At 31.1% G+C, this 23,720-nt stretch overlaps 1 protein-coding gene across 1 annotated transcript; it reads left to right on the forward strand.

The window, feature by feature from the left end:
- The first annotated feature begins 4,690 nt into the window (after positions 1–4,690).
- On the forward strand, positions 4,691–6,711 carry LOC112004096 (uncharacterized). Its single transcript, XM_024036320.2, has 3 exons — positions 4,691–4,906; positions 5,029–5,355; positions 6,342–6,711. Exons 1-3 carry the CDS (start codon positions 4,840–4,842, stop codon positions 6,494–6,496), a joined length of 549 nt encoding a protein of 182 aa, XP_023892088.1. The 5' UTR covers positions 4,691–4,839; the 3' UTR covers positions 6,497–6,711.
- The last annotated feature ends 17,009 nt before the right edge of the window (positions 6,712–23,720 follow it).

A 23,720-nucleotide genomic window follows, 5' to 3' on the forward strand; every position in this document is an offset into this window, starting at 1 on the left:
GAACTGCCAAAATAAAAATTAAGCGGCATTGTTGCTGTACTTAAATAAGTTGTCATAAGCAGCATAAATTACCAACCAACCAAAAAAAAAAAAAAACTAGAAACTACATCAACCTGATCAAATAAAGGTGTAGGTTGGGTTTTCAATTTTCACATACAACTTCGAAGTAGGTTCTTAACCAAATATTGTTTCTTTAAAGCCTTCAATATCATATTTGTTATATACTTCCCTCTGTCTAGGGGCTGAGAGAGAATAGAATTTATATGTCTGGAAAAAAAATGTTTGTAATAGAATCTATGTTGGTTTAATGGCTGCAATCGTGCCTGAAAAATAAAATAAAATGTAGCTCAATAATCAATTTTCTATTATGACTTTTACCTCAGAGCATTTCTTTGGTCTAGATTTCCCGCAATGTATTTTGTGGCATAGATTTTTGGATAAACCCAAAAATGTTTAACTTTTTAGATAAACTAAATAAGGAGTAATAATAATAATAATAAAATGTAATAAAGGGAAATTTTTAATACATTACGATTCATTGTATTCAAATCATCTCTAATTTCTACTCATTTTGTCGCACTTGTTCTATACTTCTACATGGTAGACTGTAGGTGAAGTAGAAAAAATAGTGAGCTTATTAGAAAGTGATAAACAACCAATCACAATCTATCATTGTTGGATAGTTTTGACAAAGTGTGTATGAAAATAGATTTTATCAATGCAGAAAAACAGATTCGATTATTGTGAAATTCGAACATGAAAAAACATACAGATTTGGATTTTCAATTATTGTGAAATTTAAACATGAAAAAGCATTCAGATTTGACATTTAAATTTAGAAAACACGATTTCACTAGGTGTTCAAATAGTGAACAGAAAATAACTTACGTAGAAAAGAGAGTGAACAATTTTTTAAATAATACTGAACAGAAAATAATTTTATGTAAAATCGTAGAAATAGTTTATATAGAAAATAGTGAAAATTTTTTATGAGAAAACAATGAACAATTTTAATCAATGTAGAAATTAAATTCATATTTCGAAATTAAAATCTCTATATCATACAATGTTTCTATTTAAATATATAAAAACATATAAAAGCTACTTATTTTTATCTTTATGTTTATTTGTCAATTATCCTCAAGCAAAAAAAAAAAAAAAAAAAAATTTTGCACAGTACTCGATTTTGGTAAACTCGAGTACCGTAGAAAAAAAATTTCTTTATTTTTTTTGTAAAAGGTACTCAAGCCTGGTATACTCGAGTATTGTGTTGCATGGTACTCGAGTTTACCAAGCTCGAGTACCACTTTATTTTTTTTAATCGCCAATTTCCAGCTCAGCAGCCACGGTGGAACTATAAAATAGGTAATCGAGTTCACCAAACTCGAGTACTGGAAAAAGTGGTAGATTGCCATTTATTTCCGAAATAGTGGTTTTTTGCTAAAAATTTCAAAAAATTGTGGTATTTGGCCATTTTGGCCTACCCTGTTTTGTGTAATATGGTTTTTTTTTTTTTTTAAATAAAATTTTTAGAAATACCATATCAACAACATATTCACAACAAATTCTAAGTAGCAAATTATTGATGGGTAGAAAGTAATTTCAACGGTAGATTCAAATTAGAACTAACAATAACTTACATTTTAAAATTTGTTGTGAAAGTGTTGTGGACGTAAGCACGTAGCACTTTTTTTTTTTGATAGATAGACGTGATAGAAATTTGACTTAACTTCATAATGGTTGTTCTTTATCATAAATCTAAAGTACCAATTGGTTTTTAGAGTAAGCAGAGTTTGAACTCTAAATCTTTTATTCGATAATAAAAGATTTTACTAATCAAGCAAACTGGAACCCATTAATTAATTTTTTTTGATAGATGTTGTATATATTTTATTTGTAAGAAAATCAAAATTTCTAGGTGCTTTTTTTTTTTTTTTTTGGGCTGAATATTGAAACTTATTTAGATATATAGCATTTTTTGGAAATTGATTTTCTCAAAATTGAGTTCAATGTAGAACTTAATTTTGCCAAAGTCGAGTTCTATGCAATTCAATGGATATGAAACTCAAGTTTGAGAAAATTTATTTTACATTTACTAAATTGCATTAAACTTGACTTCGGCAAAATCAAGTTCCAAAAAGATGCTACATAATTAAATAAGTTGCGATAGAGGCTTTGTAACAAAATAATATTCTAAAGCCAAAAACTGATGGTTGAATAAGAGATTTGAGGCTGTTTACTTCAAAAACTGATTGATGTCTTAGTCTGATGATAAAGAGCTATCATTAGGAGCGGATGCCATAGGTTGAAACTCTCTCTCAAAAAATTAAAAAAAAAAAAAAAAATTCTAGAACCAAATATTTACCCAAAAAAAAGCCATTTTTCAAAATTAATTTCTTTCATTTGAACATAAAACGTTTTTCGACCCTAAAGAAAAAGAAAAAGAAAAATCAAATTCAACTTAATAATTTAGTTTGGAAGGATAATCGTTTACCAATGAAGGCACAAAAATCATGTGATATAATCCCGAGGCCCTGTTATTTGTAAAATAAAGGTGTTAAGTTTTGTTCTTTGAAGAGCTCGGTTCTATTTTGAGATGTACTTAAAGTTTTGGTTTTGAAATGATTAGAATCTCTATCCATTTTTTTTTTTTTTAAATTGGTAAATTGTACCCGCATTTCTTTAAATCTGGGAGGAATGACATTTCGCCTCTAATTAAAAAGAAAAATGATATTTCCCTCCTTTGAAATTTAAGGAACGAAATGAATAACTCATAAAAAAATGATTTATTTTTTATTTTTTTATTTTAGAAATGAAATTTAATTAAATAATTTTGTTAGGATGTTTTAAAATAAATGAATGGAAGGTAAATAACATTATTTGGGGGTAACATAGGGGGAAATGAATAGAATTCTTTTAGAACAACATTACTATTAAACCTTATTTTAAAGTAAAGGGCCGAATGTATAACAGTATTTTAATAGTTTTAGTTAAAATTTTATTAAATATAATTTTATTCCCTTAGATTTCTCCCAATTTTGAGGGAAATGAAAATTTTAGGTTTTGAGAAAATAGAGAGGAATGAGTTTCCCTATTTATTTCATTCTCTTCCATTTAAACTTCCAAATAAGAATCATTCTCTCCATTAAAACTCCCAAACAATAGAATTGAAAGAATATTTCAAAATAATTCATTTCATTCAATTCATTTCCCTTCTCCCAAACAATGTTATGTTTGGGGTAGAGTGTTATTACTACAAACCCCAAGTAAGTTTTGTGTAATTTACCAAAATAAAATAAATCAAAATAAATGCATATAACTGATGTTTTCTTTTTTAATTTTGTATATGAATATGAAATTTAGAAATTATGATAGTTATCAATTAATACACATTTATTTTGATTGTGTTTTTAAAGGAAACTATTAAATATGAATTTGATTATTATGGTAGTTATTAATATAAATTTATTATTATTGTTTTTTAAAGGAAAATATTAAATATGAGTTCGATTATTATGGTAGTTAATTATTAATAGGAATTTATTATAATTGTGTTTTTAAAGGAAAATATTAAATATGAGTTTGATTATTATGGTAGTTATTAATAAGAATTTATTATAATTGTGTTTTTCAAGGAAAATATTAAATATATAATTATGGTACATTTTAATAGATATTTATATTTAGCTAAAATACAAATTGCATTCTCTAAATTTGACTGAAAGTCATTTTAATCCTTTAACTTTACTTTCGTTCAATTGAGTATTCTAGTTTTAAATTTATTCAATTTAGACATTTCATCTAATTTTGTTAGAAAAATTTCCTTTAAGTATGTAATTAACTAATGAAAAAAACATTTTGAAAAAAAATTCTCACATACAAAATCAATAAAATATATATTTTTAATTTTATAGATTTTTTTTTTTGTGTGAGAAAAATATTTTTTTTAATGACAAAATTTTAATGAAATTAGACAGAATGCCTGAACTGAATAAATTTGAAACTTAGAAAACTCAATTATGTTTAGTTTATTTTCATTCCATAATTTTTTTTATATAAAAAATAGGATTAGAACAGATTTTTATGGGACCAATATTATTCAGTGTTTGAAATTTATGTATTTCATTAATGCTCGGGGCCTTCGAAGCCGACTGGAATGGCTAAAATTAAACATAGAAATGGAAAAAAAACGAAGGGACTAGACTTATTCTTGGAAGGTGGAAACTTCAACATGATGGCATCCAATTCCAATGATTCAAGCCCAAACACGACTTTACCAATGAATAACGTATCAAACAAGAGATGCCTTTTCCTTCTTACTTCTAGTTCTTTCTAGTCTTCTAGCGAAAGCCAAAAATGAATAGGAAAGTTCAACTGTTTTACGAAATAAAAAAAATTGGCTACCAACCAAAATCAAGAATCATAAATTACAAGCGGTGCAAGAATAGGAAAGCGAAATTTAAGAGAGGTTTTTTACGGCAAAGAAAAAAGAAAGTGAAATCAAATAGAGAATTTAAAATTTTTTTTTAAGACACATTTTATTTTTAGGACATATACCTACCAAACGCGTCTCTAAGTTTAGAATTTTAGAGACGCGTTGATTTTGACGGAGCTATTCACTGCATACACAAGCAATTGAGCCTCAATGGAGGCTCTCTTCCTATATATAGGCCATATGTACCATTTTTAGAGTCTTAGCTCACATCTCTTCCCTATATATATATTCAAACACATAATATAACCTGCACCAATCACTCTCTCTCTCAAAACACAAAGCACAAAACACATTCTCCTTGTTCTTTCAATTTTGTTGCATCCACAAATTAAGTAATCTCAAAAATGGCTCTCTCCTCCAGATTGTCTTTGGTTCTCTTCCTCTCTTCTCTCTTCCTCCATGCAGCATTAGGTATCATTTCTTATATCATGTTTCCCTAGTCATCATGATACATTATAAATGTTATTTGCAAACATAGTTGAATGTTATGTTGTTGATATAATTTTTGTATGTACTTGCGTGTTTGTGTGTAGCTGAGCTTGTATGTGAGGATTTGCCAAAGGGTGTTTGTGCATTTTCAATAGCATCTTCCGGGAAAAGGTGTTTGCTCGAGACATCGGTGGCGGGTGATGGAAGTGTTGAGTATCAGTGTAGGACATCAGAAGTTGTGGTTGAGAGAATGGCTGAATACATAGAGACTGATCAATGTGTTCAGGCATGTGGGGTTGATAGGAACTCGGTTGGGATTTCATCAGATGCCCTTCTTGAGCCACAATTCACTGCAAAGCTTTGCTCCCCAGCTTGTTACCAGAAGTGCCCCAACATTGTTGATCTTTATTTCAATTTGGCTGCCGGTGAAGGTAACAATTCCGCACCCATTTGCATTTGTTTGTTTAAATTGAAAAGCTTTGAAATAATGAAGAAAGAACAAAAGAAAAAAGAAAAAAGAAAAAAGAAAAAAAAAAGACAATGCAAATAATAAGATTGGTTGTGGAATGATTTTCAACCGGTTATTAAGTCTCTAACTAATTAACATGGTCCACTGAAAAGTCTTGTAATTCCTAATGGATCGCGTTCCTACTGGTAATAACATGTTTATTGTTAAACTTGTTAAGCCCCATTTATTGGTCTCCTTTAAAAACGTGCAAGATCATGACTTATAACCTATTTAGACCTTTTTTTTTTTGACAAGAAAAGAAATCTAAATGTTAAACTTTGTTTGGTGAAACTGAACATCTCTCTGGGAGAAACAATATAAAATTTTAGACTTACCAAAAAAATGTATTTCTGGCATATAATTGTAGGAATTTATAAAATTAGGGATCTTTTATTTTTTTTTAAATCTTATTTTAAAGAATGGTTACAAGTTACAACCCCCCACACTTTGTATTTCGAGAGGTACCACTTCGACCAATTTGCCCGGTATAAAAGCTCAGGAATATGAAGTGAATACTCAATGATTTGATGTTTGCTAGATTGCCAGCATAATAGATTCTTACTTCTGACATTAGTCAAGATGACCATAAAGTAGTCCTGCAATGTGATGAATGTCCCTAGCTTTCTTGTACCACATACACCTGTTCTTGTTGTTCTTTCGCTTTCAACTTTTACTCATGAAAATTTTGTGATACCTCACTTTAGGTTTTATTTTTGTTTTTGTTTTGGTTGTATCTTACTTCTCCTTCAATCAAAGAATGGTCCTTTCCATTTTTATTTTTATTTTTTAAAGCAGTTGGTCTATTATCACAAATATTTTTTAAAAGTCTTCATTCATACACTTGACTAATATTGTAAATTGTAAACATACCATTAATGTATTTTTTATCATTTGTTTTGTCACACACAGGAGTACTTTTGCCGGAGTTGTGTGAGAGACAGCGCAGCAGTCCTCACCGCATCATGAGCGAGCTTTTGAGCTCCGGTGTTGCCCCTGGTCCAACCTCTGGCAATCCATCAGTGGCTTCAATCCACAGGACTGCCTCTGCTCCAGCTCCCCTGTAATCATCTCGTGTTTCTTAAGATCATTTGCCTTTGAAATTAGTGTAATTGAATCAAGAATAATGATCAAATTAGAGATACTCTGAAGGAATGAGGGTTCATTCTTTTGGGATGAGTTCGGTGAGAATTATTATTATTATTATACATATATGAACGGGAGTATGAATTGCTTGATTTTTATAATCTGAGATCAATGAATATTATATCCTTTATACTTATTTCATTTTTTACATTTTTTAGGATTAATTTTCACCAAAATATACAGAAAGCTACCTACCTAGCTGAAAGAGGGTCATTACTCTCAAAATATTGGGCTAATTACATTTTTCTACTTTAAACTATTATTCCAATTACATACAACTTTTAGAACTATTGAAACAATTGATTGACCCTCCAATTTTAAAAATACATAACACTTAGGTTCGTTTAGTAAGAAATTTCTAGTAACGTTGTTTAAGTTTTGTGGAAATATGCGTGAGTAAAAAAATTTGTAGAAATATGTGTTGTGATATTTAAACAACAATTTTCGTTGTTTAAACACCGTTACCATGCAAACGGGGCCTTAACTCCTTCCGTCTATTTTGTTATTAATTCTAACGAAATTTAGTATTAAAAGACTAATTTTTCTCATAGTTATCTATTTTAGAGAGAAATAAATTGGTCTTTTAATGTTAAACTTAAGAGCAAAATATACGGCAGTGGAAACATTGCAACAGAGTCATTGTTGGTGGGGCTTTAATTCTTGATACATAAAAAAAAGAAAAAAAGAAAAAAAGAAAAAAGGAGAGAGGACTGAATGATTCTTTCAAAAGGTCTATATTTTATTGCTAATGGATTGGATCTTTTGGACTCATTCAATTCAAGGGTGGGTTGTTGGGTTTGGTTTGATTGGGCTTCTTGTGTTGACATTTTTTTTTTTTCCTGAAAAAAAAAAAAAAAAAAAGGTAAAAAATTTTATCTTTTGCTAATAAGATAAAATTTTTATTTAAGCGTAACTGTGTAAGTAACCTTTTACAAACAAATTCACTGCGCAAATGCACATCATGATCAGATCAGTTACATAAACTTAGCTGAATAGTCATGACCAACAGTACAGGCATAATAGTTTCGGGACTTGATTTCTGAACCTACTCGGTTATCAACTATCAACTATCAAATAAGCAGCTATGTCCACTAACCCTTCATTCCATCCCCGTCGCTCCTCATCAATCAAAATCCCTCACATAATGAACTCGTTGTGCCTCCTCACCCCATTCCAGCTCTAAAATAAGCCACACATCCTACCAAATTTTTATCTTGATGATTCCTTGTTGCAACAATTGTTGTGCGGAAATTATACTTCATCACACATAAGAAAGGATTGTTGCCTAACTTTGCTTGAAGAAATAAGTTATTGGGGAAATACTTAGCCTTAAAAACCTCCCAAAAATAGAGAAAGTGGCTGCTGCAAAAGCCTTCATTCTCTAAATCCTAACCTGCCATTATCCTTTGCGGTACACAATTTGTGCCGACTTTTCCAATGAATTTTCCTCTCCTCCCCCCTCAATATTTGGCCATCATCAAATTGAGTTCATCACACCATGTCTTTGGTAGGTTGAGCATGACATCATTTGAGTTAAAATAACTTGAACCATGGATTTTATCAATATTTCTCTTCCCATTCTAGAAAGTATAAATGATTGGAGATTTGAAATCGAAGTGTATTCATTAAGGCAAAAGCTTTCAGCGTTATGGATTTTAATTTTTAAGGCTTGAGGTTACCTTGTTGCAAGAAATCATAGCTTCCTTCTCAGTCTGTCTTTCTTTGCAACTAAATGTATTAAATGGGTAAGATTTTTTTTTTTTTAATGAAAAAAGATAATTTTTTTTCCAAAATCAAAACAAACATTATGTTTGGTTGTAGCTGGGGGAGGGCTTAGCAAGGAAGAGTGGAAGGGAAGAGAAAGAGAAAGGGAAAGGAAAGGGATATCAAAATAGACTTTGATTCATTCAACAAACTGGAATCTCCCACGACATTCTGTTTATGGTCTTATACGTAACTTCAATATAACACTGAGTCACTCATAGTGACTAACTTCAATAGGTTCAACAACTTTTGCCAATTGGACAACCCAGAGAATGGCTTAGTTTTAGCAGCCATTTGGTAACACTATGATTTTCTTTGTTGAACCTTTCATCAAATTCCACTCCCAGTCACAAAGAATTATTACAGTATATGCCTTTGGTCCTTAAAGAAGCATCACAAGTCAACTTGAAAACACACAAACTGGTGGCCTATATATCCTACCCTTTTAACTACCTTGGCATCTCATTGCATAGCTATCAAGCGCTCCTCTCTTTCCTTTTTTTTTTTTTTACTACTACAAGATAGAATTTTTATTCTAACATAATCTAAATGTATATGTGTGTGAAACTCCCTCCTGGAGACTTAAATCCGGCCCTTACCCCCACACTCTACAAGTATTTATATTTGTGGAGTGACCATCGCACCAAGGGTGCGCGGTGATATCAAGTGCTCCTTTTAAGTACACCAAAATTCATCAAGTTTTGATAGCGGATCCATTGCAAATTCAATGAGCTCAAAAATGTTATTAGCATTAACTACCTCTATTCATGGCATTCAAACCAGGCAACCCCTGCTAATATACGGTCTTTGAAAAGATGAAGTTTCGTTTCTTCAAGCTCCCAAAATTCCATTATCCTAGACGTTGTTGGAAAAAATTTCTATCTCTACTTTGCAAAGTAGCATCTTAAATCTGTCATGGATCTTTAATGTCTATTTGCTCCACAATATTTTGTTACTCGGATTTAACCCATGAGACTGTCTCAATCCATATGTAGATTGCATTTAGAATGTGCATTTGTTGTCTTTAATCCAAACTATATGATCAAGGTAAGGAGATTCAGAATGAGGAAATTTTTTTGACGTCGCCAAAGCTACAAGAAAACAAATATATTTCCTTTTGAATGAAAATAAACTAAACACTATTTTTTGAATGAAAATCTTGAATTCATGAGGATTTCTTTAAATCCACTGGGTGATAGATTGATAGGTTCTTGAAATTCATTAGAGAAAAACAATAGACAAAAGTTTGAATTTTTATTAATCTAAGAATTGAATTGCCATGAATGTTATAATGCATTTAAATAGTAAAAGAAAACCTAGTATGGATAGGAAAACATCTAGAAAACACTAATTTGCACTAACCACGAAATTAGGAGCCAAAAAGGTAAATTTTACCAAAATAGCAAAATTGAGATAATTGTGGAAATTAAAACTATTGTTTCTAATGTTTCAAAACAGATGAAACCTTATTCTGACTTTTAAACTAAAAGTTATAAAGAAACCAATAATACTAAAAATGAAAAAAAAAAAAAAAAACCCATAGATTTTAGGGGCTAAATGATGGAATTCACCCGAAAAGCGGTTTCAATTGTGGCCAAAAGGCTCAGGTTCTACTATCAGTGCCATTTCCCTTCATATCACCAAATTTCACGCAATTCCATCATTGTCACAAATTATTTCCACTATTACTTTTTTTACTTCTTGAATTTCATGCGTGCTGGCTTCTGGCGATCTCTCTATTTAGGAAAAGTTTGTGTTGTCTGTTTTACATAACTTTTATAGCACTTATTGACTTTTATTTATTTATCAAAGATTCAGATATATCGTGAGAAAAAATTTATGTTGGAGTATTTTTTTTTTCTTTTTTAGGGAGTAAGATAAATTGGCTCTAGTCAACACCCAGGTTGTGAGACTTATTGGTATTCAACCCAATGGTATGTTATTGCAAATAGGGTAAACAAATAACTCTAATTCAGTGCGCCAAAACATCAAAAAAATTGGATAGAAGATCAAGAAAGCAATGAGTACAAAATCTTCATAAATGTTAAGGAAAATTCGATTTAAAACAAATTGCTCAAGCATTGTAAAAGTGCTGAAAATAAAAGGAAACCCTACAACAAGGCAAAATTTGTGTTGGTTTTTGGTATTCTGCAGTCACGATGGTTAATTTTCATGGAAGGAAGTTAGCCTCCCCAAAATTGATTTTGTCACTGTCTTCATTATAAGTGAATGAATGTCTCGTAATTAAAGGCTAGAATTGAATAGGATACAATTATATAACAAAGATACTCTATCCAAGGTTACCTCTCTTCCTCTTGTACCTTACTTCAGAAGAGAGAGAGATTACGAATTTACAAAATGAATAATCTAGGAAAATTAATCTAAACATCTGACTCAAATGCATCACGAAATCACATGAGAAGAAGTCAAACTTCCACAAAATATTGATCCAAATATGAGCTTGCAATCAGGCTCGGATATAAGCCCGCCATCATATGGAAAGAATTTATTAAGTGGGCTGGGACCCAAAGGAACTAATTGTAAAAACCATTTTTTGTTGGGCTTATATTACAAATGGTTTGCGGGCTAAACTCTTGACAAAGGAAAAAGAAAATAATTTATTTTTAAGAATACAACCAAACATTGAAAATAATTAATTTCAATATATTTTAGTTAAAAGTATTTTCAAAAGAAAAAAGTTTTTACTGAAATAAATGTAGCCTTAAAAATAGAAGAACAATAAAAGGAAGGGGAAAAAAAATTAGAAAAGCAAAATAAAAAGAGAAAGACATTCTCTAATCGTATCATACATATTATATTAAAGTACAAGTTTTTTTTTTTTTTTTGGGGAGAAACATATTAAAGTACAAGTTGAGAGAAAGTTCAAATAAGAATCAAAATTTAATTTTAATTGCATTTTACATTCTAAGAGCATCCGCATCAGTAGATATAATTTTTTTTTTAAATTTGCACATCTAAAACTTACTTTTTCTATTTTACATTTCCATTTTATAAAGCACCCACATCAGTTTGTCTATTATACACATCAATTTATTTAAATAATCATTTTTATTATATACCTCATCTTTCTCAAATCTCTGCCCCTCTGTCATTATCTCCCTCATCTTTCTCAAATCTCTGACCCCCCTCTCATCCCAACCCCCTACCCCCACACATGCACACATGGCTTCGGTGGCATCAGCAGCTCCGGCAGCATCAGAAACTCGGGGACATCGGCAACAACTCTAGCAACTCCGGCGAATTGATTTTAAGTTGTTTTGTATTGATTTTGAGTTACTTTTGGTTTGATTTTGTGTTTGGATTATCAAATGTTGAAATGGGTTATGGTGGTAGACTGGTGATAGTTGGGCGGTGCTGGATTGATATGGTGGTGGTGGTTGGGCAGTGGTGATTTCATTTGGGTTTGACTTGGTTAATTTTGGCTTTGATTTCATATGTGTTTTGCTTGGTTCTCTAATTGCGGTGTGATCATCTGGGTTTGGTGGTGGAGGTTGGGTGGTGGTGATCATCTGGGTTTTACTTGGTTAATTTTGGCTTTGATTTCATCTGGGTTTTGCTTGATTTCATCTAGATTTTGGGTCAATTTTCTGTGCTAGGTTGCGGTGTTTGGTGGTGGTGTTGGGTTTGGTGGTTGGGTGGTTATTTTCTTCTTCCTTCTTCTTATTCTGCCATGCTGGGTTATTGTAGATGTTGGGGAAGCTGCTGGTTGTTGTAGACGTAGAGGAGGAGAAGTAGTTTGATAGAGGAGAGAGAAAAAAAGAATAAAAAAATCATTTGCATGTGAATAGTAACCGTGCATATATGCATGGATACTGTTCATTTGCAAAGCAACTGTGTATATTTGCACATTTTTACAAGTACTAATGTGGGTGTTTTTTTGGTTAAAATGTGCAAAATTAAGCACTTTTTGTATTTTGCAAATTTTTGCAACCATTGATGTGGTTGTTCTAAGAGTGCACACTAAAAATGTGAAAAGTGTTATATTGTTATTTTAGCACCAAAACCCCAAAATAACCCTCTACATCAAAGCTCTTAAATGCAAAAAAAATTGACACTCAGCTACAGTGAGCTGCTAGAGATAGTAGCTCACTATAGCTTAATGTTAAAGCAAAATATTATTTTTTAATCCCTTTCATGTGTGTTCCACTCCTTTTTTCTCTCTTTCCTCTCACACGTGTATCCTTTTTTTCTTCTCCCTTGCTATCGCCCACATCGATCACCCACGTCGCCAACCCTCTCACCCTAGCCGTCTTGGCCCTTCCTTGAACCATCGAACCAAGCCTTTGGGAAGCACCTAATCCATCTCTCACTCTCAGATTTTCTCTTTACTCTCACTCTCATATTTTCTCTATTCTCTCACTCTTCTTTCATTCTCTCATTTGTGCTATGGGTTATGGTGGTTCCGGTTTGTAGGTCTCGGTGATTCCGATTTGTGGGTTTTGTTTTTTCTTTGTGGGTTTGTTGCGTTCTGATCGGTGTGGGTTTGTTGCGTTTGTGGGTTTTTATTTTTAGTGTGGGTTTGTTTCGTTTGTGGGATCTTTTTCGGTGTGACTTTGCTTGTTTGGTTGATTGGTGTGGGTTTGCATGATTGGTGGGGTTTGCTTTGCTTTGGTAAACAAAATTTAATAAAATGAGAAATTGAATATATCAAGTTATTGACAAAAAAAAAAAAAAAAAAAACTCAAATACGTAAAATTTTGTATATTTCTTTTACAAGTTTTCAAAATTTGAAATTGTTATATGATAGTTTAGTTATGATTATTTATTGCCAATGTGAGTAGATGTGACCATTTTTTTTTTTAAAAGTTTGTATAGCATTTTTATTTTTATGCCATTGCCATTATCTATTTGTCATGGCTCCTTAGTTGAGTATTAGATAGCCTAACACTGAACCAAACACACTCATTGTCATGGGGTTTGGTTTTAGAGACCATCGGGGTTTGTTTATTGCTTCGCTCTCTCAAAATACTGCTCTTCCTCACTTTGTTGTTGAAGTCGAAGACATGGCAGCTGTGAGAGCTTTGAATTTTTCTCGTGAATTGGGCATAGATTCAGCTGTTCTTGAAGGCGATTCCGAGTTGGTTATTAACTCTTTGAAAGAGGTTACTCCCTCTTTTGCCTCTTTTGGTCTCTTGATACAGGATGCTAAAATTTTTACAAAGTCTTTCCACTGTATTAGATTTTCTCATGTTTGTCGTGAGAGAAACTTTGTAGCTCATAATATTGCTAGACATGCTATTCATATCACAAGTTTTCTGTTGTGGATAGAAGATATCCCACCACACCTTTTAGACGTAATCCACCTATTTGGTTGCTGTTAGTTAATAAAGATTATAGCTTCTTCTCAATATATATATATATATATATAGGGTTGGATTCAAGTTATACCTGGTGTAACTCTAAGTAATATTACACTACTTAATATTTTTTAATTGGATGCAAATATTGACAAATTCACCATTAGATTATATTATCTTTGTATATTCTTTATGCTTGAAAATTTTCAAAGTGATCAAAAATTAATATCCATGTCATCAATCAATTGTTAAAATTCAAAATTTTGTAGTTTAAAATAATGCGTAAAATATGAGTTTATGAATCAAATGGTAAATAGCATCCGATTGATATAAAAATTGGCATACATGTTAAGAATATATAAAACATGTAATTCAACGGTTGGATTTTCAAAATATTAATTCCATAACAAGTTATTTAGTGGTGTAACATTGCTTAAAGTTACACTAAGTGTAACTTGAACCCAACTCATATATAATTATATAATTATATATGAGATGGGTTCAAGTTACAAGAGCTACACCTTTTTTAAACCATTGGATTTAAGTAGATCCGACGGTAAAAAAAAAAAACCCTCATTAATGCTAATATTCTGATTAGGATCTCATTAATTATTCCTCATTTATTATATTTTATATCTATCTCTAAACCCAAAAAAAAAGTGTTATCTTATTTGACTCTTTCTCTACATTTCTCTCTCTTAGGCCTTGGCATTCTAGGAACTCTCTTGATTCAGTGGCTTTATTTGCTTATATTGAACTGCTGGGGATGGGTCAAGAATCATGGTGAGATACTGCGTTCTAAGGCCATATCTGTTTATGTTTAAAGCCATCTTATCCTATGAGGTTGGCAGTTTTTGGGTCAGAGCTTGCAAGTTAGTGGCACGATGACATTTATTTTACAGTAGCTGAGAAATCTGAATGAGGCTTGACTGAGCGAGTTATTCTTTGTAACTATACCGGGAAATTCAGACTCCTTTTTCTCTCACAAAGTTCACCATTTTTTTTGTACGTCTACTATTAATACAATCTAAAAGAAGGTTTTTCATGTATGCAAAATTGCGTGCCATTTTCCCTTGTTATAATTGTCTATTTAACATAAATTTGAGTTGATTTGGTTTGATAGGAAACGTCTATTTAGCTTGATCAATGAACTGCCCACCGTTTTTGAAGTTGTTACTGAGAGGAAGCCTATAAAAGACAAGCCCAGTGTGGATAGCGAAGCATGTCTCGGGGCAGCACAAGGGTTAGAAAGATGGAACTTAAGCTTTTTTTAATTTTTTGATTCTTATCTATCATTGAGGAGAAAGAGATAGAGAGAGAAAAACGTAGAGAGAGAGAGTGTGTCAAATATAACACTTTTTTTTGGGCTTAGAGATAGATATAAAATATAATAAATGATGAATAATTAATGACATCCTAATCAGAATATTGACATTAATGAGGGTCTTTTTTTGACTGTTGGATCTACTTAAATCCAATGATTTAAAAAATGTGTAACTTTAAAGAGTTACACCAGTGTAACTTAAACCCATCTCATTATATATATATATATATATATTAAAATGAATTGAAGTTAGGGGTTTCATTTAAATCCCTAAAGAGTATGTGGCACCACCCATGATTTTTTTTTTTTTGCGGAGAAAATGTACCACTCATGATTTAATCCCCTAAATTTAAACTGGCATTTTTTTTTTATAGAAATATTGTTAGCTTTGAAAATATTGTCATTTTAATTATTCCATTCATTGCAATTTGAAAAACACTATTAACTTAAAAAAAAGGTTTGACTTACTTCTAATACTTTTTTAATTGGAATCTCCTTTTATTTTAATGAGAAACTGTTACATCACCCATTAACTAAATAAAATGTGGAGAAAAAAATCCACTTCCACTTGCTATTGTATATTTAAAACAAAAAACATGTCCAGTTGAAAAAATATTAGAGATAAACCAAACCCCTTAAAAAATTCAATTCAATTCATTTTTAATTCTATTAATGTTAAAATTAAGTTGCTTTAAGAGAATTAATGTCAATTTTCAAATGCTAATATACGAAAGGACTCAAATGAAAGCGCTTACAAAATTCAAACTTGGCAAACTAAAATGACAATTCATCAAATTTAAAACGAAGTGGATTTCAATTACCTCAACAGGTAAAATTTTTGATATTGAATAAGAGATTTGTAGTTCAATCTTTGTCTACACTAAAAATTGATTGATGTCTTGGTCTAATGATAAAGAGCTATCATTAAGAGCGGGCGTCATAGAATAAAACTCTCTAAAAAAAACTTATAATGAAAGTTTCATTTTTGCCAAAATTTTTTCTTAATATTATTTAAATAAAAATATCCATACCTCTTTGATATAAATTGTATTTTTACTATAAAAAATTTAATTTTGTTTCTTCCCAAAACAAGTGATGGGTTTTAATTGTACCTTCCTCCCTCCCAACAAAAATATTCACTGTTCTTGTATTTTGGGATAAAGCAAACCCATATGCCATAGCTAAGCGAGATAGGAAATGGAACATCACGGCCATGACATGACAGCCATGCTTTGAACAACAATAATAGTTAAATTCCGTGTCTAAGACGAAAATGAAAAGTCAGCGTGTCTAAAAAGAGTAGATTCTTTTACTGATATTATTTTATTATAATTCCTAGTTGGCCAACTTGGCCTTCCACTTGACTTGATTTTTAATCGGTTTTCTTTCCTAGTTTATCTTTTGAATTCTTCGTCATTTACACTTTGCAATATCATAATTATGAGAAAGAAATTTACTAGAATTATAGTGAAAAATTATAAAATAGTTTGTAATCTTAAAATCACTTAATAGTTTTGACTTATGGTAGCTGACAACCCAACTTATTATAAAAATGTTGTGAGATTAATAATAAAATCTCACAACATTTTTATAATAAGTTGGGTAGTTAGCCACCATAAATCAAAATAAAATTTAATAAAAAAATATTATTTTAACACTTAGCATATCTCAAGATAAGGGTGTTGTAAAAATACTGTAAAAATATTAAAAAAATTTCACAACCCCCTTATTTTGATTTGTGACTAGTCTAGGCACTGCCACATCACAATTATGAGAAAGAAATTTACTAGAATTGTGGTGAAAAGTTATAAAATAGTTTGTAATCCTAAAATCACTCAATAATTTTGACTTATGGTGGCTGACAACCCAACTTATTATAAAAATGTTGTGAGATTTTATTATTAAAATCACTCAATAATTAAAATCTCACAACATTTTTATAATAAGTTGGGTTTTTAGCCACCATAAGTCAAAATAAAATTTAATAAAAAATATTATATTAACACTTAGCACATCTCAAAATAAGGGTGTTGTGAAAATACTGTAAAAATATTAAAAAAAATTTCACAACCCCCTTACTTTGAATTGTGACTAGTCTAGGCATAATCTTATTTTATTTCATTTTGACTTATGGTGAGTTGACACTAATTTTATATTCAACTAATGACCAATTTAATCATTACTCAATTATGTAACAAAAATTAACAAAGCTAACTAAATAAATCAAATTAACTTATGTTTATAACATGCACATTTAAATTTATTAAACCTAGAAGTGATAATACATGATAAATGAACAAAAATAATAATATATTTTCATCATCTTGGCTAAAAAAACTCCATCTAAGACAGTGTTATCATCATGTTCAGTATCTTGCAAAATTATTTTTTCATAGACATTTTCTTCATTATTATCAACATTTACTAATTTTTTTCGTTTTTTATTTTATTTTAATAATTTATTAGTTATATTTTTTCTTGGAATTCTAGCTTTTTAGACTCATAATAATAATAACAAAATAAAAATAATTATATTTTCATATAATACATTATTAATAGCATAGAAAATAAATTTTCACATATGAAAGTGAGTATTATGAATATAGTCTAAATTTTTGTAGGAGAAAGAGAAGGGAGGAGAAAAAAAAAATCATGGACTTACTATTTAGACTTAATTAAGTTTCCCAATAATTTTTTGTTAAAAAAGTCTAAAAACTTGTTTAAAAAGAATAAAATCACAAATTTTAACAAAAAAACTCATTTTAAACCCCCATGTATATGTATCGTACGTATTGAACAATTCACCGATACGATACGATTCATACAATATACACCTATGTATCGGATGATTCATGAGCATTTATGACACGCTTTTACGATATGAAACTTTTTGTACATGATAGGATATTTATTGTACGATATTGACAACTATGTGTGCGTGTCTATATATATATAATTACTATTGTTATTACCATTTGTTGGGGGGGCTTTTTTGTTGCCAACATGATATTTGGAAAGCTAAGACCGAGACTCCACTTTGGGCTTAAAATATAGCCTAAAGGCTATTGGTGTAGTGAGAAAGATCCATTTTTGCTCAAGGTCCAGATTGCACCCAACAAAAATTATAATAAAGCCCCAAAAATACCTCTTGCAAAAATAAGGTAGTACAAAGGAAGGCCTAACACAATAAGTGCTTAAATAATAGTCTAGCGGTAAACAAGAGAATTGTCCAATGGTAGATGTTTGGAAAATTAATAAATGTATTCGCATAGTAAAAATTTTGTATTACCACTATTATTATTATTATTATTCCCTAAATAAAATACATATGGAGGCCAAAATTGAGACCCAATGTAAGGCTTTAAGATATGGTTAAAAGGATTTCGGTATCATGTGATGGCATGGGTTCATCCTTAGCTAGAGATATAGGTTGCATCTTAGCAAGAAAAACAACAGAACTGAAAATGCATTTCCACAACAGTTTATTAATATAAAAGGGTGCCCATTAAGTACACAAGAGGAAAATAGTCCAGCAATAAATTTGATAGATTTCCAGCGGCAGACGTCTGATAAATTAATAAGTGCGTTTACATAATAAAAATCATATTATTTCTCCATTATTATTAAGCCAACATGAGGGAAAACTTCCATTGTAACTAAGATGTTATGGTCTTCATTCTAATAGCAATAAACAAGAATTAAAACCTCTATAATTTAAAGTAAAAGAGGAAAATTTAAGGATGGAATGAAGGGAGAGAAAGGAGACCAGCTTAATACAACAAATATTTAACCAAGGTTCTTATACCCATGATATATGACAAGTACACAAGAGGAATATGTAGAAGGATGTATGGTAAATGATGGAAACTACTCTTATATGAGTGGGTAAGTAAATATATGGTGATGTGGGAATAAAATGGTAAAGAAACTTAACTATTTTTTGGCCATGGTGAATAGAGGCTACTTATATCTAATTAGGAAACATTTATGGCGTTGGGATTTGTTAGAAAATAGAAGGAATGCTTGTTGGTAAGTGAATATGTGACCATATTAACTAAAAGAAACTATTTATGGACAGGGAGAGAGCCAGGAGTTCCATTGAGGGGGGTGAAAGTATGAACCAATTTTTTTGTTTATAATGAAAATCCAAACTACTATTTATTTGGTATTAACAAAATATCAACAAATGAAAATACATAAAAGTGATGTTTCTTAATATATTGCAATGCAAAGTAAATAGTTTAGTGTAAATTTACACACTTATTGTAGTAATTTTACAAATTTACACATTTTTGGCTTGTCTCTTCCTTCATCATTGGAATATGTAATGAAAGAATAAAAAACTATATGCAAAGTGAATAGTATTAGTGTAAATTTATACAATTATTGTAGCAACTTTACAAAATTTTAATTTGACTAATATAAGTGGTTTTGAGGCTTGAATACATAAAATTCTTTTTTTTTTTTTCTAAGATCCCACTGACATTGCTGACCACATGTCCCATTGCCGATTCAACTATTTAACTTTACTTCTTATAAAGAAAAGCGTACTGAAACATTGAAACAAATACTAGGTGGTTTTAGGGGTCGAGAATTATTGGCCCATTTACCGAGTAATATAAGCCCCTGCCTGTGATGACCTCCACCCAATAACGGCCCATGTTAGCCGAGAGTTAAGGGGGACCCGGTAAAAGAACACCTTGGCTTACATATCCATAGGTTCATATGCGTCGAGGAGTTGAGATAGTGCATTGGGAGAATCCGCCAGCCGAACACAAGATCTGACGTTAGACGCGAGTTACTAGAATGTCACCTCAATTGCAGAAGGTGGGTCGCTCCTCTGACATGAGATTTGATACGGGAAACAGTGGCCCAGATTGAAGGAGCCACTCGCGTCTCGTATGTGGAGGTACCCACTGACATGTAGGAGATTCCCTTATCATGAGCCCACTCAAATAAGGGTAGGCTAAGAAAAAAAGGGTTGGAAACTAAAGAAAGGGAGAGAAACATAAGAGAAAAGAGAGAACACCATCTGGGGACAAAAAGTGGTATGCTTAGATCATAAGAGTAGAGCTCGGCAGAATGGAGAGTATTCACAGCAAGCCGTTTTAAAAGTGTTATGATGGGTAACAGAGTGAGTTTGTAATCCATCGATCCAAGAACCACTCTAGGGATCTCCCATTGTAGGTTTGTGTTCAGCTTATAAATACAAATAGATTTGGGGACCCAAATCTCCTAAGGCCTAGGTTTCCTTGCAAAGTGTTTAGCCTCCATAGTGGCCAATGTTAGATTGGTCTAACAAGAGTGATGAGGAGTAACAGGTCTTCTGTGGCCCTCTTTGGTGTGAACTGAAGGTGTGGGCGCAATGATTCAATATCTGTGATAAGTATTAAATTAGAGGTTTAGTTTTTGAAATTATTATGATTTGATAATATGGTTTTTTTTTCCTTCATGATTTTGAAGGGATAGAAATTGTACCAGTGGTTAATTTAATTTAATTTTTTTGTTGTTGATATTTGGACTAAATTTTATTGTTGTTTGGACTATGTTAAGGGCCAGGGATTATTTTATTTATTTATTTTTTTTGTCGGGGGGTGGGGGTGTAAGAATAATTTTTTTAGTCCCAAACTTTGAAATTTTATGAAAATACATATAAATTTTACATTTTTCAAATTTTTTGGGGGGGGGGGGGGGGCGTGGAGTTCTGAATTAAAGGCTGAAAATAGCAATATTAATGGAGATTTTTAGAGGAATTCGTCTCCCTTTGATGAGTAGATGATGCTTTCCTTTCATAGTGTAGCTTAGGGAGCAATTAGCAAAGGATGAAAAACATTGAGTCTGATTAGCAAGAGAATTTTTAGAGTATCCATCAAAAGATTTGGCCGAAAATGGTACAGGCTCTTTTTTGAGTGTTTGTCTCTTTTGGGTAATGTTAGCGGGAGCTGAAATTCAGAGTATCTAACCTAGGATTTGGCCAAAAATGGTGTGGTTTGCTTTTGGGTATTTTATCTTTTTTGGGTAATGCCATTAAGTGCTAGGATTTGGAAATTGAATTTACCAATTGAGTTAACCAGAACCTACCAAATGACAATGAATTAGTTGGTAACTTCTAGTCTCAAAAAGGGAGGTCGGTTATATTGATTCCACCCCCCTCCCCCCAAATTTAATGTAGCAACCAAAAAAAAAAAAAACTTGTTACAAATGTGTTGCAAACCAATGATGTTAAAGTTTGAAAATCAAATTACAAATAAGGTATGAGAGAAAAAGAATAAAAACAAATAATAAACTAATCTAACCTAATACTATATATAATAATACGTTGGGAGAAAATTGTTTTGCCCTATAGGAAAAACAAAACTACTTTTAAAACATACAAGCAAAAACACCATCTGAAATGCCACATCCCAAATAAACCTCCATTCTATTATTCAATAGTTTTGCAATAACAAAACTAAAACTATAGACATCAAATTTAGGAACCATTTGCTCAATATTACCCCATTCACAATATGATCCTCAAGAATTTAAAGTAGGCAGTTTTCCTCAAGAATTTGAAGTAGGCAGTTTTCTTTCTTCTTTTTTATTTATTTTTTTGCAAAAACGAAGTTATACCAACCAATAGCTTAAAAAGAATTGAAACAAATTCCAACAGATTTAGAATTGATCCCATAACAAATATACCATGCTATTTAGTGGCCAATTTATAAAATACTATCAACTAGTCTCACCCCCATAAATTAACAATTGCATGATCCACCCTAATTAAAATTCAAAATTAAATGTAATACTAGGTTGAAACCTGTGTTTTAAGCATGAAAACATTCAACATTAGTGATGATAAGATGATTTTACCAGGGTGGGTGAGGTGTTCATTTCGGTTTTCGCATTGTGTATTATGGTGTTACTTGGCACCAAAATTAAGAAGATTAAATAAAATACATGGTGCAAAATTAGATAACAATTAAGAATTAATTTGAATTCTGCTTGGGCTTCTGCTTTAATATAATATATATTGAATAAAACTACGAGAATAATATTTTTACAACAAAGCCTAAGTGGCAAGTTGTTAATAGTAAGTAAAAAAGTAATGTCTGAAAATTAATAGCCGTTTGCCACCTAAATTTTGGGGGATTCTAGCATTTTGCCCTTATTATTATTATTTTTTTTTAATTTAGTAATATGTCCCTGTTTTGAAACTATTTAGGTCCATACTCCTGTTTTGAAACTCGATTTTCTCAAAATTGAGTTTTCATGAAAAACTTGATTTGTAGAAAATCAAGTATGGGGCGATCAAACTTAAAAAAAAAAAAAAAAATGCATGGAACTCGATTTCATGAAGCTCAAGTTCCATTTAAAACACCACTATAGGACTCCCTGAACACAGCTATAGGTATGCGACAATCAAACTAAAAAAAAAAAAAAAAATTGCATGGAACTCAAGTTCATGAAGCTTGAGTTCCATTTAAAATGCCACTATAGCACTCCCTAAATGTAGCTTAGGTTTAGGGTGATAAAAAAAAAAAAAAAATTGTATGGAACTCAAGTTCATGGAGCTCAAGTTCCATTTAAAACGCCACTATAAGTCTCCTTGAACGAAGCTATAGGTATGGAACTCGATCTCCATGAACTCGAGTTCCATGCAAGTTTTTTATTTTATTTTTTTAAGTTTGATCGGGCATAACTCGATTTTATTAAAATCGAGTTTTAAAACAGGGGCATAAACCTAAATAGTTTCAAAACAGTAACATATTGCTAAATTTTTTTAAAAATAAACGCAAAATGCTAGAATTCCCCTAAATTTTATTGTGAAATTGTAGTGCAGACTGCACACAGCACCACCACATATATATTTTTGAGAAAAAACACTACCATTTATATGATTTAAGAGAATTTTGATCTTTGACTTTTATAACACAAGATTTGAATGAGAGGAGACAAATAAAAAGGCGAATTTAAAAAAAAAATAATAAAAAAATTTTAAGACAAGGAAATCGAAAATGACTATAATTATTTAATACAATAAATAAATAAATAATTGTATAGAACAAGAAATGATTAATGATTAACTTCATCACGAATGCCAATGACATTGCTGGCACCTTTTATTCTCCTTAACGGTGAGGTCGGGTTTGAACCCCTTCCCCTAATTTAAGGTATCAACCAAAAAGAAAATTTGTGACAAATTTGTTGCAAACCAATCATGAGAAATTTGAAAAATCAAATTACAAATAAAGAATGAAAGAATATAAGAAAACATTAACAACGGTGACACCGTGAAAGAAATATTAACATTTGGGTAGATCAATTGGCGGTGGAGGCAGCGTAGAATAGGGTCCATTCTCAACTTCAAAAGCCATGCCCAGACCCCATGGCAAGTGCACGTCCAGATGGCAATGTACCATCCAAATACCTGCGTGGTTCATTTTTTCATCAAACATAAGTGACAAACTAATTAAAAAGATTGGTTTAAATCTCGGTCAAAGAAAACAAATTTACGGATACACCAAAAGTTTTAATTTAATTATGCAATTACCAAAAAAAAAAAAAAAAAAAAATCTCATTTTTATAAATTTTTAAGGTAAAAAAAAAAAAAAAAAAAAATTTCATGGAACTCGATTTCATGAAGCTCAAGTTCCATTTAAAACACCACTATAGGACTCCCTGAACATTGCTATAGGTATGCGGCAATCAAACTAAAAAAAAAAAAAAATTGCATGGAACTCAAGTTCATGAAGCTTG

Source organism: Quercus suber, unplaced genomic scaffold (genome assembly GCF_002906115.3).
Source record: "Quercus suber isolate HL8 unplaced genomic scaffold, Cork oak 2.0 scaffold_113, whole genome shotgun sequence".
Lineage (NCBI taxonomy): Eukaryota > Viridiplantae > Streptophyta > Magnoliopsida > Fagales > Fagaceae > Quercus > Quercus suber.

Bases quoted from the DNA above. Each gene is read 5' to 3' on its own strand.
- LOC112004096 (XM_024036320.2), top strand. From the start codon at position 4,840: ATGGCTCTCTCCTCCAGATTGTCTTTGGTTCTCTTCCTCTCTTCTCTC. The intron at 4,907-5,028 runs GTATCATTTCTT...GTTTGTGTGTAG, and splicing joins CTTCCTCCATGCAGCATTAG to CTGAGCTTGTATGTGAGGAT. The intron at 5,356-6,341 runs GTAACAATTCCG...TGTCACACACAG, and splicing joins CAATTTGGCTGCCGGTGAAG to GAGTACTTTTGCCGGAGTTG.